Here is an 18,951-nt window from a genome sequence, read left to right as displayed (position 1 = left end):
TACATTTAAACCTAGAGGTCAAGTTATACTAGTGAAGAGCTGAAACTGTATGTTTTGGGAAGGAAACTAGGGTTGCCACGTAAATCCACGTCAAGGTCGGACGTGCTCGCTGCTTGACGCATGGCTCGATACATCTGCACGTGATTTGTGTTTTAACAGCAGTAGCAGCCCTAGTGAAATGTTGGCTGTTGGCTTTTTGTGCGCTTTTTGGCCAGTTTTCGAAAATACTGTTTATGGTCATTGTTCTGCACCTTTTATTGCACTAGCTTCTGCCCGCAACTTCGTCAGCGTGGAATGATGACAAATAATGATTAAGAAAAACTATCATATGTCCTTCCCCGAGTCGAAAATTATCTCCGTTACGAAATTTTATCTACTTAAATCGATTCAGCGGTTTAAGTGTGAAGAGGTAAGGTCCACCCCCTTCCTAGCCGCGTCTCCCAAGCGTCAGCGTCTAATCTGCTATGATGGTCGTTCTTGTCTACGTGACAGCGTGATAAAACGGTGTCCGTCACTTTCTTTCCCACGGTGTTAAACAGTGACAGTTATTTTATCACGTGGATAAAGATGGATAAAGCTATCCATAATAGGCTGGCAGGGCAATATTTCATAAGGCCTACTACATTCTTCTAAATTCAAAATTCGTGTCTCTGTCACACCAGCAAAGAGCGATAGAGATGGAGATAGAGGGTTTCCAAATTTCGGAGCACGCGGTGACCCTCATGCTGACTGCAGTCTTGCCGTGCCAAATGTTGCAGAAAATTATCAGCTTGATGTGATTTTATGAGCAGCGTAAGCCATTTCAGACGTAAAAGTGGGAACATAAAAATATGCCCATTATGTAAGTTTTATTACCTGTATGTTTAATATCTACCTATTCCCTACCTACACCAAAGATTGCAGCAATACATTTTATCGTACATTTGAGAACCCTCCATACTAAATGTCTTATACACTTATACTTTGTCTTATACACTAGTACTCGCACCCAAAAGAAAAGGAGAAGTACTTATAGCTTTTTCTGTTCTTACTTACTGACAAATTGGTTTGACCAACTATATGTAGGTACTATGTACCTGCCTATAGTGCCTGTACGAGCTTTGTATGCTAACTGTGTAGGTAAGATTTTACCTAAGTACCTACAATACAATACAATACAAATCCTCTTTATTGCACAACCTCAGAATAAATGTAGGTACATGGAAACACAAATAATACATGAAGACAGAGGTAAGCAACAGGCGGTCTTATCGCTAGAGAGCGATGTCTTCTTACTTACGTTTTCATCGAAAAAAGGTATAATCCATCGTCCGTTGATTTTGTTATCGTCTTAGCTAGCTAGAATTTTCTACTAGATACCCAACTAATTTTCTAGCTAGAATTTTCTCTGAAACCCTATGTCGTCTAAAAGTAAACGCTTCACTTAGTCAATTTGAAGTTGTCGTCTCCAATTTCGCTAAACGAAATAGCATTTTTCAAAGGGGAGCGGTAGTTTTGAAACTTGACAGATCACATTATTACTACAAGACAACTCCATTACGCTGCTCGGTGGGATAGTTCTTAAAGTATTGAAAATAATGGGATAAAGTAACGTAAATAGGTAAGGTACCAAGTCTTTTAATAAAAATAGGGTCTAATATTGGTTACTTTTACGAATTAAAATTGAAATGAATGATGTTAAACCAGAAATAGTTATAAACGATAAACATTTCGTTTATGTGAGTTTCGAATTGGTTTTATATTGAAAATAATTTATTGGTGGTAAGGTGATGAACTTTTAAAACAAAGATTAAATTATTAAATTGTAGAGTGGGACTTAATCGCGTATCTAAGTTTTAAGATTTACCTCAAGCGGATAAACAAGACCTAGTGCGGGTAGGTAGTTCGAAAAACTCGCGCGGTTAGAAGATGCTGATGTCAACTTAAGCCAGACTTCTCCGGGACCACGGGGACAACGCCGTCCTCGAAACGTCGGAGGTAAATCTTAAAACTTAGATACGCGATTAAGTCCCGTTGTACATTTAATAATATTATGTAAAAATCGTGTAATTAATAATATTATGTAAAAATCGTGAAAGTTTAAATCAGTGTTAAAGATTAAATTGTGTTTGACAACGCCATCTGTAATATTTTTCGTGCTACACGTAGTCATCATGTCGCCCTCGCCCTCATCGGGTTTCATCTCTCATGGTTTGTACAGCTAGTGACATCTATTTTCCGTTCGAGTAACCTGTAGACGTTTTGATTCCGTTCGGAAATATTTAAACAGAGCTTTTATAGCTGGTCAACCAAATCTTGTCAGTAAAGAAAGGCGCGAAATTCAAATTTTCTATGGGACGATATCCCTTCGCGCCTACAATTTTCAAATTTGCCGCCTTTTTCTACTGTCAAGATCTGGTTGACCAGCTATAAATTACATTTAAAAATAATTTAATCATCTCAAGTTTAATTCATACTTCGTCTCATTTCTAAACGGAAAAGTGTTGCCAATACATATTCTATGAAATCTTGTAAAATACTCTGTGTTTTTAAATATTTTAGCTCTAATTAGTAAACTACTAAAATACGTAATTCACCTTAATGTGTATCTTTTGATAAGTATATTTTTTATTGTTTTAAAGCTTATACTTTACTGTGCTAGCACAATATCTTCCGAATAAATGAAAGTAAGGATTTTAATATCTCCGCAATTGTAAGTAGACTGGCAATACACAAATGACGTTCGTCGCAATTATCGATTGCGAATAAAAATAGTTCCATATAAACACTTGTAGCTTTTGCCGTGTGGACACGATTCGCTGACCAAACAGCGCGGATCAAACAAAATTATCATAACAACGTTTCGCCAGACGCGCGTCCAATTTGTCTCAGAGACACGACGTGGACAGCACGGCGTCCGACTTGCTTGTTTGCTTTTTAAATTACTTTTAACATGATTAAATTAGTTGTTCTGTTATGTGCGCTTGGAATTTGCGGTAAAGTTTTCGGTCTCGAAACGACAACGTACGAGTTATTAATGCCTAATGTCTATCCACACAGGGTAAGTTTTAAAACTTTGTTAATTCCTAATTTAAATATTTTGCAACCAAACTTTGCATCAAGGCCGTATTGAAATTTATTGTTATTGGTTTTAAATTCGCCGAACAATTTCTTAAAAGTTACATTTGCAATACCGGTCTCATAAACTTAAATTAATTTACGTTATATATTATTTTGCCAAATGATTTCATTGATTTACTTTTTTAAACTTACTTTAATTACACACCTACACTCAAGGAATCTTTACTCCATATTCTTTAGCTTATTGATACAAATATGTATTGCTCTTTCGACGATTTGCTTTATGTACTTGTAATGTACCTATACATTTAAACTTTTAAAGAAGGACATTATATCTGGAACAAGTAACCCTATTATTTGGTCATGATATTTCTTTCACAATATCAATTATATTCCCATCTGATGGCGGGTTTGCCTTCCGTCTTTCAACTTTCACTTCGCCCTGCTAAACAACTGGATCAATTGTTAAGACAATAATTTATGAAGCTAATCAGTAATCCTCTCTATATCACCATCTGAATATCCATTAACCTTTTGTGTGTGTGCAGCGGTTTAAAATTGTGCATTCAAATGTTCAAATCTTAGTTGTGTATATGGCACAGCAGAAAAATGAGTTCTCAAAAAAAAATCAAAAAGATGACTAAGAATTCAGTCAGGATTAGGATTCTTATCATAATTAGACAAGAGGTAAAGAGGAGGTAACCTATCAATAGACTATAATTATAAAATATGTACAATACATATGGACAATTCATGGATTTCCTGTAAACTTGTCGACTTTATTATTTTGCATTAGGCATACTCTGTAAGTTTGAATTATTTTGTCTTGGTATTGGGTATAAAAACACAGCTATCATACATAACCATTACCAAAACCCATAGGTACTTAATGTTCATATTATTATCATAGGCATGGAAGTGTGAAATTATGAAAATAGATGTGATACAGGCACATATTTTTTATATCAGCGATTTAAATATATTGGTTAGCCAATGTCAAACTAGTTTTATGTATGTCAGTAGCCATGAGATATATCGGAGCGGCCAAGGTGCTCACAAATGTCTGAGCAAGCATTATAGTGCTTGACATTTGAATAAAATTGACAAAAGAGGCGTGTTCAGATATTTGTCATCTACTACAGCGGCGTCTATTGAAGTTTTCAGTATTTTTACTTTAAAATCTCAATGTATTCAAATGTTTAGTGGGCTTCAATTTCAATTTCAAAGCCTTTTATTATCGAACATACAGTTAATAATATTTAATACAATATTTGTTTATTTATTTATGTGTTTGCAACAACCGTCGGCTCAACGTGTCCTTTTGACACAAAGGCCTCCTCCATTGCCTTCCATGCCTCTCTGTCTCTGGATAGTCGGTTCCATAGTGGACCAGCAGTATTCCCTAAATTAGATAAGATAAGATAAGATGTTTATTTGTATAGTCATGTACATAGGATGTTGTTACAATTATTCAGGAAGCTTCCATGACATGGGCTTAGTGGGCTTTAAATGTACTTAAGTATACAGCCTTAAAATATAGCCATAATGTCATGGATATAAGTAAAAGAAGGAATGTCATAGGCAGGTTTTAACCTTTTCTTTGTGATTGGAACTTTTTTACTTTGAAATGAGAAAATGGTTCTTCTTCCTATGAAGACCTTTAGTGTCAAATTTGCAATTAATAAAGTACAGTCAGCAGCAGAAGTAGCTAGAGAAGCTTTTAAAAGATCTGCACTTAACTATGTTATGTAGTTTCCTTTAAATATTTCGTTCAATGTTGCCGCTAAATTTTGCGGCTAACTTTTAAATTTCTAATTTTATCAATTTCCGCTTCTCCCATTATCTTTTGAACTTCATCTAATCATTAATTAAGAGGAACCTTATCAAAGCTATTGAACGTCGCTTTTATTTGGTAGATAACGATGCGTGGGTGGTTACGGCAGTTACGGCAGTTACGGCCTTGGAATGTGTGGGTGTATTGATCAGTCTGTAACTCTGTACGTTGTATGTCATGTTGTGACTGTCATGCAAATTTCCATAATTATGAAATATAGGGTAAACATGAAAAGATCTGAAATTATGTGTGATAATAGATTTATTCAAATATTAGGTAGCTTAGACTAAGCTTTAGAGGATAAGCAGGCCTATTTCTTGTAATTGTTTCTGACCGAGTAAGCTACATTTTAGGCCCTGACATCATTTTCCATCAAATGAGACTAACATCAAACACTTACGCGTTAGGTACATACAAGAATGTTATGTACCTAAGGTATATAACTAGGTACTTATAATTATTGTGAAAAATATTTTCCAATGAGCACTTGAAATTTGACATCAATTCCATATCGGTTCTGCACACATTTCACACATAACAATATGAAATGATGATAAGTTTTTTATTTCTTAAGTACATTAGTACACATTTTACCTACTGTTACATAGAGTCTGTGCGGAAAGAGAAGAGTTTTGTAATGTAAAGCCCATACATTCTACGACTCTTCTCTTTCCGCACAGACTCTATGTAGCTGTTGGTACCTCTTCCTCTTCTACGTAGGTAATCTCTTTTTCACACCACCTTTTCGGAAAAGAGCTTTTTCTTCCCTGCTAGGAGGGAACAAAGTGGCACTTTTCCTCCCTGCTAGGAGGGATCAAAGTAACACTTTTCTGTTCTAGCATACTATTTTTACATTTTTTTTTAGCTTAAAATTTAAATAATCTGTTTAAGCATCAGATTGTGTCAACACTAAGATTTATTTATTAGTGTCACACGTTATCAAAATTATTTCGTCTTGGGCGTTAACACTTGAATCCCACATTACGCTCAGGATTCCATCCTCATACCTATTTAAGTAGAATCCATCGCTTCATTCAGGATTCAATGTACGCCCTTGACGGAAATATATCATTTTGATCCCTTGTAACACAAACTACAATTTAAATTTCATCAAAACGATGAAAGCTGTGTTATTTCTGAATGACATTGCGAGAAATATAAAGCGCAATTTAGAAAGGCAATATTTTGGACTTAACTGAAATAAATAGGTACCTAAGTAGGTTAGCTGAAATAAATAAGTTGTCATCATCTTCCTCGCGTTGTCCCGGCATTTTTGCCACGGCTCATGGGAGCCTGGGGTCCGCTTGGCAACTAATCCCAGTAATTGGCGTGGGCACTAGTTTTACGAAAGCGACTGCCATCTGACCTTCCAACCCAGAGGGTAAACTAGGCCCGTATTAGGATTAGTCCGGTTTCCTCACGATGTTTTCCTTCACCGAAAAGCGACTGGTAAATATCAAATGATATTTCGTACATAAGTTCCGAAAAACTCATTGGTACGAGCCGGGGTTCGAACCCGTGACCTCCGGATTGCAAGTCGCACGCTCTTACCGCTAGGCCACCAGCGCTTCTCTCTGAAATAAATAAGTTGTATTTACTCTTAATTCTCGATCGTATGCCCTGTTTCTCTCTCGAGACCTGTTTATGATATTTATTAGGACAGGAGTCTCCAGACTTTTTTACCTCATGGCCATATTGCGCCTTAGAATTTTCGCGCGGGTCACCGTCAGCGCCGAGGGGGGGGGAGGGTGTATCTGGTTGCTGCTGTTAGGGCTGAACATCTGGAGCTTGGCTCCCGCGGGCCGGATTGGAACGCTGTCGGCGGGCCGGATTGGAACGCTTCGCGGGCCGGGGTTTGGAGAGCCCTGTATTAGGAGAACATACAGAGTGAAATGTACACTGATACGTAATTAACCTAACGTTTACGTTAGATAATTTGTATTTAGGTGATTAATCAGAAGCGCTGGTGGCCTAGCGGTAAGAGCGTGCGACTTGCAATCCGGAGGTCGTAGGTTCGAACCCTTTTCGGAACTTATGTACGAAATATCATTTGATATTTACCAGTCGCTTTTCGGTGAAGGAAAACATCGTGAGGAAACCGGACTAATCCCCATACGGGCCTAGTTTAACCTCTGGGTTGGAAGGTCAGATGGCAGTCGCTTTCGTAAAAACTAGTGCCCACGCCAATTACTGGGATTAGTTGCCAATCGGACCCCAGGCTCCCATGAGCCGTGGCAAAATGCCGGGACAACGCGAGGAAGATGAATCAGACGTGAGCAGGACCAATCCTTCACACATAGTAAAAATGGATCTGGTCTGGGGCCCGTTTCTCAAAAGCTTGTAACTTTTAATACAAGTGGAAGTCCCTTTCTAACAAAAGCTGTCAAAAAGTGACATCCGCTTGTATTAAAAGTTGCAAGCTTTTGAGAAACGGGCCCCTGGTGTCAATGGATCGTTATTATCGTTAACCATCATACCTATTTAAGTAAAACAATCACTCCTTTTTCCTGTTTTTAACTTTTTTGCTAAGGACAAATTTAATTATCTACATGCCATGGTCACCCTACAACATCTAATTAGGGCCCCTGGTGTCAATGGATCGTTATTATCATTAACCATCATACCTATTTAAGCAAAAAAATCACGGCTTTTCCTGTTTTTAACTTTTTTGCTAAGGACAAATTTGATTATCTACTTGCCATGGTCACCCTACAACATCTAATTAATAAAGATTGAACTCATTGACGTATAATATCTAAGGTCGGGCTAATGGGGCACTAAAAATGGTACTAGTTCAGCGGTGTTACTCAAGAATTCCAGTCAATCATGCAGTCTAACGCAACTAGTTGCGACCAATAGCGCGCGTAATGCGAACTCGTCAACCAATCGCGCGCGTGATGCGAACTCATCAACCAATCGCGTTGTAGCGATTTCACACCGCTGTACTGGCCCCTGTTATGCCTCATTATTATTGCCCATAAAGCCAGTCCCTAGATATCTATGTCAATGATTGAACCTCTTTAACCGCTGTGATAGCACTTTGATTATAAAAATTGTGGCTTTTGATATTCTTCTTGCTGAATCATCCTGTGTATATATAGGTACAGTTGCCATTAGATATGTCGGAGCGGTCAAGGTGTTCACAATATCTGAACAAGCACTCTAACGCCTTGACAATAGAGGCGTGCTCAAATATTTGAGAGCACCTTGGCCGCTCCGATATATCTGATGGCGACTGTACATGAATACTTTTTGTAATGTATGAATTCTAATTGACATCGAATGATTACAGGACGAGCTATACCTCTGCACTCCCATCCGAATCTTCCCAGACAGAAGCTATTCCATAGGTGAGTTTCAATCTTGTAACCCCTGCAATAAATATCAGCTGTATAAGCTAGGAACACAGGACACATTATAGCATAATATCTGGGAGACCGAGCAAAGCTCGGAAAACATATAAAAACTCAAAAATGCGCGTTTTCCCAGAGATAAGACCTAGCTAGATCGATTTTTCGCCCCCGAAAACCCCATGTAGCAAATTTCATCGAAATCGTTAGAGCCGTTTCCGAGATCGTCAATATATAGGTATACCACGTGTCCCACAATTCAACGATAAGCTGGCACCAGAACATGGACCTGCTTATGACTACTCGAGGAAAAGAAAAAAAAAATCTCAATTTATTATGGAATTACAAAAAAAAAATTAAAATCGACACCCCTAACGTGGTATTTTTAACGACCATGTCTACAATTTTTCAATTATTTTTTCAGTTTTCCTCGAGTAGTCATGAGCAGGTTCATCTTCTGGTGCAAGCTTATCGTTGAATTTTGGGACACGTTGTATATATATATATATAAATAAGCAAGAATTGCTCGTTTAAAGGTATTAGATAGATAGATAGAGTCAATTGGCTTTACGCGAATACAAGCGACGATAAAAGACAACGCACAGGTGATGAAAAAATTTCATGGAACGACATCTGACATCTTGACAACTGTCTGTGATACTTAACTAATGTACTTGCCCGCCAGGGTTGCACCACAAATAGAGATACCCGTGTGTCTATAATCTATATGTAAAACAATTACCTACTATTTTTGAACTCCGATCTGTAGAGATTTATCTCTAGTAAGGTTGCAGATAAGTGAGAGCGAGAAAGATATATCTTTTTGTGTTTCTGACTGTGCGTATCAGAATTTTCATCTCAAAATTCAGCATTCACATTCGACATTCTGTTCAGAAATTTAAGAACGATATTTAACCTTTTGGACGCCAATGACCGATATATCCGCGCCGATTAATCGGTCACAGACCAGAGAGCAACATAGACCTACGTGCATATGCATAAAGTTCAATTTCAGTTTTGACACTTCGGTGACGTGGCGTCAGCGTGACAGCTTTTGTGTTTGACACGGCGTCGAAAAGGTTAACAGTATTCGATTTCAACATTGGACCAAAGTTTTAATTTAAATTATAGATAATGTTACCTATTATACTATTTACTCGAGCGATTAATTATCATTTATCATTCAAGCGTCAAATGTTACGCATGGAGGTTCCCCTTTCTGGGGAATTACCGACCGCTTAAACGTATCAGAGTAAACAGCAAAAGTGGCAGAGGATAATACTATTGTATTTACTGTATTCAGTATTCTTTATTGTACTCCGATAGTAAATAAAAAAGGCAACGAGCTGTTGTCCCGACCTGGAAGATGATGGGTTTATTTGCAGTAATACATATGTAGGAATTGTTATGATAATACTGTTCGATTTACTTTATTTAACTCTACAGATGAAGCATTCACTATACTCGTACAGTTACGCTCCGTGATCGTTACGCCATTTAGGGTTCTAGCTAAATTTGACATTCCATAGCGTATGGAACAACCAATTTAGCTAGGACCCTAAATCGCGTAACAATCCCGTGTGGTGACTGTACCTACTAAAGATTTGGTTTGTTTTATAGTGGGGTTTGAACCGAACGCGAGCATGCACACAGCCCATCACATGCTGCTGTATGGATGCTCGGAACCAGGCTCCAACGATAGTGTTTGGTAAGTAATAGTTTATAAAGATGTTAGAAGATATTCCTTCTAACATCTATTTAGTTAAATTGCTTATCTAAGTAGTTTACACGCTACAAAATAAATAATCACTTATCCTATAAGGTCTAGCTTCCTAATAGCTTCCGTCGGAGAAATGTACTGGGACAGTATTGGTTGTAGTTACAAAATTATAACACTAGGAATATAGGGATACCATTTATAGAGTGACAATATATAAACTTGGTGAATATGTACCTCCATAGTAAATACTGTCTAATTACAGGAGTTGCGGTGAGATGTCAAGCAATGAAATTGACGCACAGTACAACACTGCAAGCCCGTGCCGCTCCGGATCTCAGGTATTATTTCAAACAGATAAATGTACATACATACATACATACATATAATCACGCCTATTTCCCGAAGGGGTAGGCGGTAGGCAGAGACCACGGATTTCCATTTGCTACGATCCTGACATACCTCTTTCGCTTCCGTTCATAACATTCCTCATAAACGCTCGCCGGTTTAGGGTGCTCTTGACCTGGCCTTCAGGATTTCGCGATAAATGTATACTTGTAAAAACTCAAAATTACTGGCCGCATGGCAAGGAAGCGTAGGGATGGACGTATGGCCACACGTTGGGCGGACAGAATAGGGTCAGTGTCAAACGGCAGGCTGACATGCACTGGACCCAGGACAGAGCGGCTTGGAGAGCACTGGTCACAGACAATCCAACCTCTAGACATAGCATAGTCGCGCTACCCCCTCTGCCACACATACGGTAGCGTTACTCCATCTTCGAGTCAATCCCGTGCCGTGATTGGTCCGTGTCTTTGAACGGACTCACGAATGCTCACCTCGTCCCCCCGCACCCCCGTATTTTTGGCAGCATCGGTTTCATGAAAGAATTGGCCTAAGCTCAGTCTAGAGGTTGGATTGTCAGTGGCACTGGTGAAGAGTGCCCACAATCGTCACGCTCCTCAGCCATGAGGTTACGACAAGGAAGAAGAAATGTATGCGAGGAAGTAATTGGGTCGAACACATTTCAGAAAAGTCACTTATGTGGACAATAGATTAAAAGTTAACGACCCGGGTACATTTTTATCACTGTTTTCTTATCTGAGTTTCGAGTATTGGAAAAATGTTATCCGCCTGTAAGGGTGCTGCGTAAAAATTAGCTATTGTCTTATCTTTGCGCTGTCTACAGAATTTTCAACTCTTAAATTGCTATTTCTATCATATTTCAGATCGTGTACGCATGGGCTCGAGACGCTCCTAGCTTGACGCTCCCCGAGGGAGTCGGGTTCCTAATCGGCAAGAACTCGCCCATCAAGTACTTGGTGCTGCAAGTGCATTACATGTCGAAGTTCCCAGGTTAGTAGGAAGTTCTATCATATTTGAGATCATATACGCATGTCGGGACGCACCGAGCCTGACGCTCCCCGAGGGAGTCGGGTTCCTAATCGGCAAGAACTCTCCCATCAAGTATTTGGTGCTGCAAGTGCATTACATGTCGAAGTTCCCAGGTTAGTAGGAAGTTATATCATATTTAATACTAGCGACCCACCCCGGCTTTGCACGGGTTAAAAAATTATACATAAACCTTCCTCTTGAATCACTCCTATCTATTAAAAAAAAACCGCATCAAAATCCGTTGCGTACTTTTAAAGATCTAAGCATATGTAGGTACATAGGGACCGACAGACAGCGGGAAGCGACTTTGTTTTATACTATGTAGTGATTAATCAGCCGAGCGTATTTTAACCTTTTGAAAGCCACGCCTATCGTGTGCCCCGCGTCATCGTGAAGCTTGTCAGAATGCACGAAAGTTGATATTTAGCCGTAACCGCAAGCGTCAGTTGATGTCTTTGGGTGGTCAAACGGTTAAGAAAAGCTAGGCGGATGGTCAACCAAGAGCAGGATATCAAAGTGAGCCAGGTTCACTATTAATTTTTTTGTTTCTAACTTGAACTTAGGCTGAACATTCTATAATACCACTCGTTATGGATGTAGGTAGGTATTTCGTGGTTTTATAAAATAGGCTTTTTGCTTTATTCTAATCAAGTGAAGTTATTTCTATTATAAAGCGTAGCACCATTTCACGGTTGATCACAGTACGGTCATTAAATACGGAATACGTAATCAGATTTTATGGCATATACGCCATGCGCCTTATCGAAACACGTTGACTGAACAACTACACAAATTGATTTTTGTTCAACCATGTTACTCAAATTAGGAAAATATTTACAAGCTGTAATAGTACATTACTGCAGACGCCGGGAAAGAAGGGCTTGCCGGGTGAGTAGGTATAGCCGGCCGACCGTAGGGAGGCCGGATAGTGATACGAAGCCGGCAAGACCTTTTCACGGCTAGGCATGTATAGTGCTTTTCTCAAACATGCAATGAAATAAAAAAATACACCACTCAAAAAAAAAACAAATTTATAATCTTTATAATAAAAATCTAACTTCACAACAAAAGTTTTTTAATTTTCCTTCCAATCCCGCCATAATTGTTTTTTTTTTTACGGAAGTCGTCCGTATTTTGCGTGTGTTCGAATAGACCTTATTAGGGCCATTATACACAATCTGATAATAAGAATCTCAATTTCTATAAATAAAATAAATGCAGAGGATTTTAAATATTGTCTATGGTCTCTGATGACTTACGTATAGACAAAATTTTAAATTTATTCATCAACACATTGAATCATACAGATTCGTATTCTTAATATCAGTACGTTCGTGTATAACAGGCGTTAACACGGATATTTTGGTCCGATAACGATTCGTTCACTAAAAATATAAAAAAAATATATAATTCGGCTGTTTAGCCTGTTCATGGACACAGACCCCATGTTTACATTAGAATTAAAAAAAAATTACTTCCCGGCCTAGGCCTTCAATTTCGTATGAAATTCCTTTACAGTTCTCTGGAGTTGCTCCGCCCTAAACGTGATACTTCGAAGCCTGATATAACGCCCGGAGCGACGACATTTCAGTGCATGTTTGAGAAAAGATTTTTGGAGACTTGCGGAGACAGTCAAATAAATAAATAAATGTCATAGAATACGAGTGGGTTATATAAGTCGACAGTTCCACAATAGGCGCAATAAGTCTTATGTTTCTGATAATTTGACGACGATATATGTAATATATATAAAATATATTATATAATTCCATAGAAAATGGCCATGACTCGCTCACACGACACTAATAAATGCCCTTTACCGAGATTCGAACCCAGGAACTTCAGCTTCTTAGGCAGGGTCACTAAAAGCGGTCGCCATAATGTTTATTGTTTGAATAAATATTAACGGTTAATTTTATAGGTAGTAATATAGGTGGGTACAGTTAATATAATGTGTTTATACTTTTGTTACTTAATTATGTCTTGTTACTTGTTAAACGGTAAAAAGCAAAGGTATGACATCGTCACGCCAATGCGAAAAAGTTGGCACGGAATTAGTTAAGCACGTTTTGTAAATTCACCTGAATTCCAAATGAAATTCTGTGTTATGTTAGCCTACAATTCCTGTTGTATTGACTATGTTAAACCATTTAGCATACAAATGGTAATTGGTTTCCTAGAGTACAGATGCAAAGATATCCGGATAACAATGCGTTTGTAATGTACCTTTAATAATCTTTGTCTCATAGTCAGAGTGAGCCAAATCTACATGTTTATAAATGACATTATAACTCTTAAGGTAATAGACATTAGTAGTATTATCGTGTAGTGCAAATTGTACCTAGGTCACTGACGTACTTGCTACAGTTCACGTACCTAGTGGATGTTTACTTACACGATGACCACGTTTTAGAATTTCCTGTCATTGTTAGTTTAAACAATTTGAGGTAAATAGAAACTAAGTCCTGTCAATGCAGTTTGAATCTTGTCGCATGGGCAATAAAGTCAATAATTGGACGGTTTATTTTGAAAAACACAAGGGTATCGGTGCCTAATATAATTTTCTTCTTCGGTGATTAGGCCTTTGGTCGTGAGTCCCTGGCGCTCTGAGCCTGACCTCAAACTCTGGGCCTGTTTTCAAAGACCTGTCGAAGGGACTCAGAGATGCTACAAGCGACCGAAGAGCTGGCAGCTTCGTCGCTCAACGTATTATCCTAATAATCCAGCGAGGAAATGGTGCCAGCATCTTGGTTACCTCGCCTCAGGGACAATTTTATGTTATTTTATATTTGTGTTTATTGTCAACGATGTTTATACATTGTTGAAATTGTTTCTGTTTACTGATATCAATATGTTTAACTATAACAGATATAAATATTACTTTTGTTTTGAAATAGGGATGCGATTATGTTATTGTAACAATGAAGATGATATTGACATTATTGTTTTTATTTACAGAAGGCAAAACGGATAACTCGGGTGTCTTTCTGAAGTATACACAGGAACAGTGAGTATTTACGTTTTCTCGATCATCAAAATAATAAATACCAGTAGCAGATATAAACGTCGAAATGGTTTCGCGTTTTTAGTCTGAAAGTTACTTTTAGGTATACTAACAAAATTTTCCATGTTTCTGGTTTTGAAGAAAATTTGCTATAACGGTATTATATGTAGGTATGTATTAGTCTACACATATTAATTTTGTATAGTAGGTAGATATTTAATTTTATAGTGCACCGGAATATGTCACTTTGACGGTCGCATCGCAAATGTCCACCATTGCCGTGAGTGTATTGCAACAACCCTCTTTTATCAAAATTCGATCTTACTACCTCGAATTAAGATACATTTCGCATTGCATAAAGCTTGTTCATGTATCGCCAAAGTACTGTGCAATACGAAATAAACCATAAACAGGCATCAACCTGTTTCTGTACGGATATGATGGTCGTTCTTGTCTACATGACAGCGTGATAAAACGGTGTCCGTCACTTTCTTTCCCAAGGTGTTAAACAGTGACAGTTATTTTATCACGTGGATAAAGATGGATAAAGCTATCCATAATAGGCTGGCTGGAGGCTGTTCTAAACTTACCCTTATCACCTTGACTCACAGCTCAATTCCCATTGCAGGATGCCCCGCCAAGCCGGCGTGTTCCTGCTCGGCACCAGCGGAGCCATTCCCCCGAAGAAGGTGGAACATATGGAGACGGCCTGCACTATGACAGAGGACAAAGTCATACATCCTTTCGCGTTCCGAACTCATACTCATTCTCTCGGTAAGTAATGATGACGTGTCTTCTATTTTGAAGGTAGTTATGCTAGGGAGCAGGGATCGGATACCGGTATTTTTTGTATGGGAACGGAAACGGTATTTTTTCGTTCTTTGCTAATTACTTCATTTCTAATTGAGCAATCTAATAATACGAAGTCGTAACCTAAAAACACAACTGAGTCCTACATTTCAAGTATAAAATAATTCGAAAAATATGGTTATTTCTAAGTTTTTGCAAAAAACCGGTTCCGATCCCTGCTAGGGAGATAAATGTTGCTTAAATTAAAAAAAAAATAGCTATTTGAAGCATCTGACAAAAAATCGGCTTCTTAACATTTTCAGAAGTAGTAAAAGAGTAGCATTCGTAAGCCACATTCGGGTAGAATTCTCTTCATTTTTATTACTCCTTGTTGTACGCGCTTTGAACGCGAAAAACCCCTATAGATGTGCTATATTTTCCAAATGATGTATGACTTTTAAAAGTTACCTTGATATTTTTAGGTTGGTTTACCAATGATGTTGATGTGTAAGCGATTTTTGGCCGATTGTTATAAATATCGTGAACGTATGAACATCAATTTGAATGATTGAATCATCACAGGCCTTTCCGTCTATTGCAGACGATTTATGCATTGCTGTTTAGACAACGGGTTTGGTGACTGTGGAGGCCGATGCGTGAGCGGCACGACCTCCCACATACTTACACAATACTTTATTACTTGGGAGAATTTTAGGGAGCGTCAGACATTTACGGAATAGCCCTCATCATACAATTAACTAATGAAATCATTGCTTATTCCAGGCAAAGTGGTAACCGGCTACGTGGTTCGCAAGAACGAGCAGGGCGATGAATGGAACCTGATCGGCGAGAAAAACCCCCAGCTGCCACAGATGTTCTATCCCATACAAGACACCTCGCCCATTAGTAAGGGAGACATCATTGCTGCTAAGTGTGTGATGAATAATACTCACGAACACACTGTTAGGATTGGGTGAGTCTCACACAATAATTATCTAGTCAGTAAGAAAGAACCCCCAGCTGCCACATGTTCTACCCCATACAAGACCCCTCGCCTATTAGTAAGGGAGACATCATTGCTGCTAAGTGTGTCATGAATAATACTCACGAACACACTGTTAGGATTGGGTGAGTCTCACACAATAATTATCTAGTCAGTAAGAAAGAACCCCCAGCTGCCACATGTTCTACCCCATACAAGACCCCTCGCCCATTAGTAAGGGAGACATCATTGCTGCTAAGTGTGTCATGAATAATACTCACGAACACACTGTTAGGATTGGGTGAGTCTCACACAATAATTATCTAGTCAGTAAGAAAGAACCCCCAGCTGCCACATGTTCTACCCCATACAAGACACCTCGCCCATTAGTAAGGGAGACATCATTGCTGCTAAGTGTGTCATGAATAATACTCACGAACACACTGTTAGGATTGGGTGAGTCTCACACAACAATTATCTAGTCAGTAAGAAAGAACCCCCAGCTGCCACATGTTCTACCCCATACAAGACCCCTCGCCCATTAGTAAGGGAGACATCATTGCTGCTAAGTGTGTCATGAATAATACTCACGAACACACTGTTAGGATTGGGTGAGTCTCACACAATAATTATCTAGTCAGTAAGAAAGAACCCCCAGCTGCCACATGTTCTACCCCATACAAGACACCTCGCCCATTAGTAAGGGAGACATCATTGCTGCTAAGTGTGTGATGAATAATACTCACGAACACACTGTTAGGATTGGGTGAGTCTCATACAATAATTATCTAGTCAGTAAGAAAGAACCCCCAGCTGCCACATGTTCTACCCCATACAAGACCCCTCGCCTATTAGTAAGGGAGACATCATTGCTGCTGTGTGATGAATAATACTCACGAACACACTGTTAGGATTGGGTGAGTCTCACACAATAATTATCTAGTCAGTAAGAAAGAACCCCTAGCTGCCCAAATGTTCTACCCCATACAAGACCCCTCGTCCATTAGCAAGGGAGACATCATTGCTGCTAAGTGTGTGATGAATAATACTCACGAACACACTGTTAGGATTGGGTAAGTCTCATACAATAATTATCTAGTCAGTAAGAAAGAACCCCTAGCTGCCCCAAATTTTCTACCCCATACAAGACCCCTCGCCCATTAGTAAGGGAGACATCATTGCTGCTAAGTGTGTGATGAACAACACTCACGAACACTACAATAATTATCTAGACAAAAATAACCCCCAGCTGCCACACATGACCCCTCGCCTATTGGCAAGGGAGACATCTTCTTCCTTCCTTCCCTTAGTCCCAGTTCTATCTGGGGTCGGGCCTCCTTGACGCTCTCCTGGGTTGTCGTAGGGGTTCTGAGCTTTCATCTCCCTCTTGATACTGGACAACCATCATGGCCAGGGAGATATCGTTGCTGCTAAATGTGTGATGAATAATACTCACACTATTAGAATTGGGTAAGTCTCAATATTTAGTAATTTTGAATTACAGAAGAATCCCAGGTGTTTCAGATGTTCGACCCCATACAAGACCCCTCGCCTATTAGCAAGGTAGACGTCATTGCTGCTAAAGCTTTGGATTCCTCCGAAAACGGTGCCGTCATATTACGGCCGCTATATAGCGTTGACTGACGTCACTAGAACGTTGTCTATGTAAACAAGAATGCGCGGTTTCCTAGACGGCGTTACGTTACGTTGATTGTCAACGTAACGTAAGATGACGGCCGTCATGACGGTGTCGATAGTTTCGTGAACGTTTTATTAGATAGCGGTGACGCCATTTTGAATAAATGACACGAGATTTGAATAAATGATTCCGTACTACGATTATTTTCCTCTTCTGATCCAAGATCCTCCAAGTAAATTATAGATGATCAAGCAAATCTTGTCAGTAGGAAAAGGCGCGAAATTCAAATTTTCTATGGGACGTTATCCCATCGCGCCTACATTTTTCAAATTTGCCGCTTTGACCTTGGCGGATGACGGTGTGTTATGACGCCGTGGTACTTTCCACATGTCGCCACCGTAAAGACGGCCGTCTTTTGCGGCCGCTATATGACGGCCGTCATATGACGGCACCGTTTTCGGAGGAATCCAAAGCTTAAGTGTGTGATAAGTCCCCTGGGGAATGTCCCCCAATTTCTTTGATCATATTGGGCAAAGATATTGGACAGCCATCTGTCCCCCTAAGCCTAATACCACCCTAAGGCTTTAACATTTACATATTTTACCGTAACTAGTATTTAAAATGAACTTTCTCCGTTCCAGGGCCACGAATAAGGATGAGATGTGCAACTTCTACCTGATGTACTGGGTGGAACACGATACCCCGCTAGACCAGAAGTACTGCTTCTCGGCCGGGCCACCCTACTACTACTGGTCGCGCGCGCCGCAGAACTTCAACCGCATCCCCGTCAGCGATAACACCAAGTACACGTAAACGGATACAGTATGCTGCCCTCCACCCACTTGCACCATCCCACTAACCCGGGGTTAAGCGGTTAAATCGTTAACCTAGTATCAAATTGTACTGATAACCATGGTATAGTTTGTAGCTTTCTAATAGACCCCGAAGGCTAATCCTATTGTCTATTGTTCAGTAAAACCGCACGTGCTACTTACCTGCAAAAAAGGGTCCTAATTATTCTATTTGGCACCTGAACGCGGGCTAGTCCAACGCTCAAAAAACCAGTGTAGGTGCGCTCTCCGATAACGCGCCTTTGTTACGCATCTCGATGACACATTTTAGACTGGTTCTGTAGCGTTCGACTCGCCGGCACTCAGTCACCGAAGTACCGATTTTTTATG

At 39.4% G+C, this 18,951-nt stretch overlaps 1 protein-coding gene across 1 annotated transcript; it reads left to right on the top strand.

Annotated features, from left to right (window-relative positions):
- The first annotated feature begins 2,675 nt into the window (after positions 1 to 2,675).
- LOC134647322 (peptidylglycine alpha-hydroxylating monooxygenase) lies at positions 2,676 to 18,586 on the top strand. The gene is made up of 9 exons (XM_063501626.1): positions 2,676 to 3,040; positions 8,187 to 8,244; positions 9,865 to 9,952; positions 10,227 to 10,302; positions 11,191 to 11,317; positions 14,315 to 14,363; positions 14,989 to 15,134; positions 15,933 to 16,122; positions 18,412 to 18,586. The coding sequence occupies exons 1-9, from the start codon at positions 2,933 to 2,935 to the stop codon at positions 18,581 to 18,583; spliced, it is 1,014 nt and encodes a 337-aa protein (XP_063357696.1). The 5' UTR covers positions 2,676 to 2,932; the 3' UTR covers positions 18,584 to 18,586.
- The last annotated feature ends 365 nt before the right edge of the window (positions 18,587 to 18,951 follow it).

The sequence above is a fragment of the Cydia amplana genome, chromosome 4 (genome assembly GCF_948474715.1).
Source record: "Cydia amplana chromosome 4, ilCydAmpl1.1, whole genome shotgun sequence".
Taxonomy (NCBI): Eukaryota; Metazoa; Arthropoda; class Insecta; order Lepidoptera; family Tortricidae; genus Cydia; species Cydia amplana.
Note: the sequence above shows the minus strand (reverse complement) of the source record. Positions and strands in the feature narration are given on the sequence as shown.

Excerpts from the sequence above, each read along its gene's own strand:
- LOC134647322 (XM_063501626.1), top strand. The coding sequence starts at position 2,933 with ATGATTAAATTAGTTGTTCTGTTATGTGCGCTTGGAATTTGCGGTAAA. Across the intron at positions 9,953-10,226 it reads GGCTCCAACGATAGTGTTTG|GAGTTGCGGTGAGATGTCAA; the intron begins GTAAGTAATAGT and ends GTCTAATTACAG. Across the intron at positions 10,303-11,190 it reads CGTGCCGCTCCGGATCTCAG|ATCGTGTACGCATGGGCTCG; the intron begins GTATTATTTCAA and ends ATCATATTTCAG.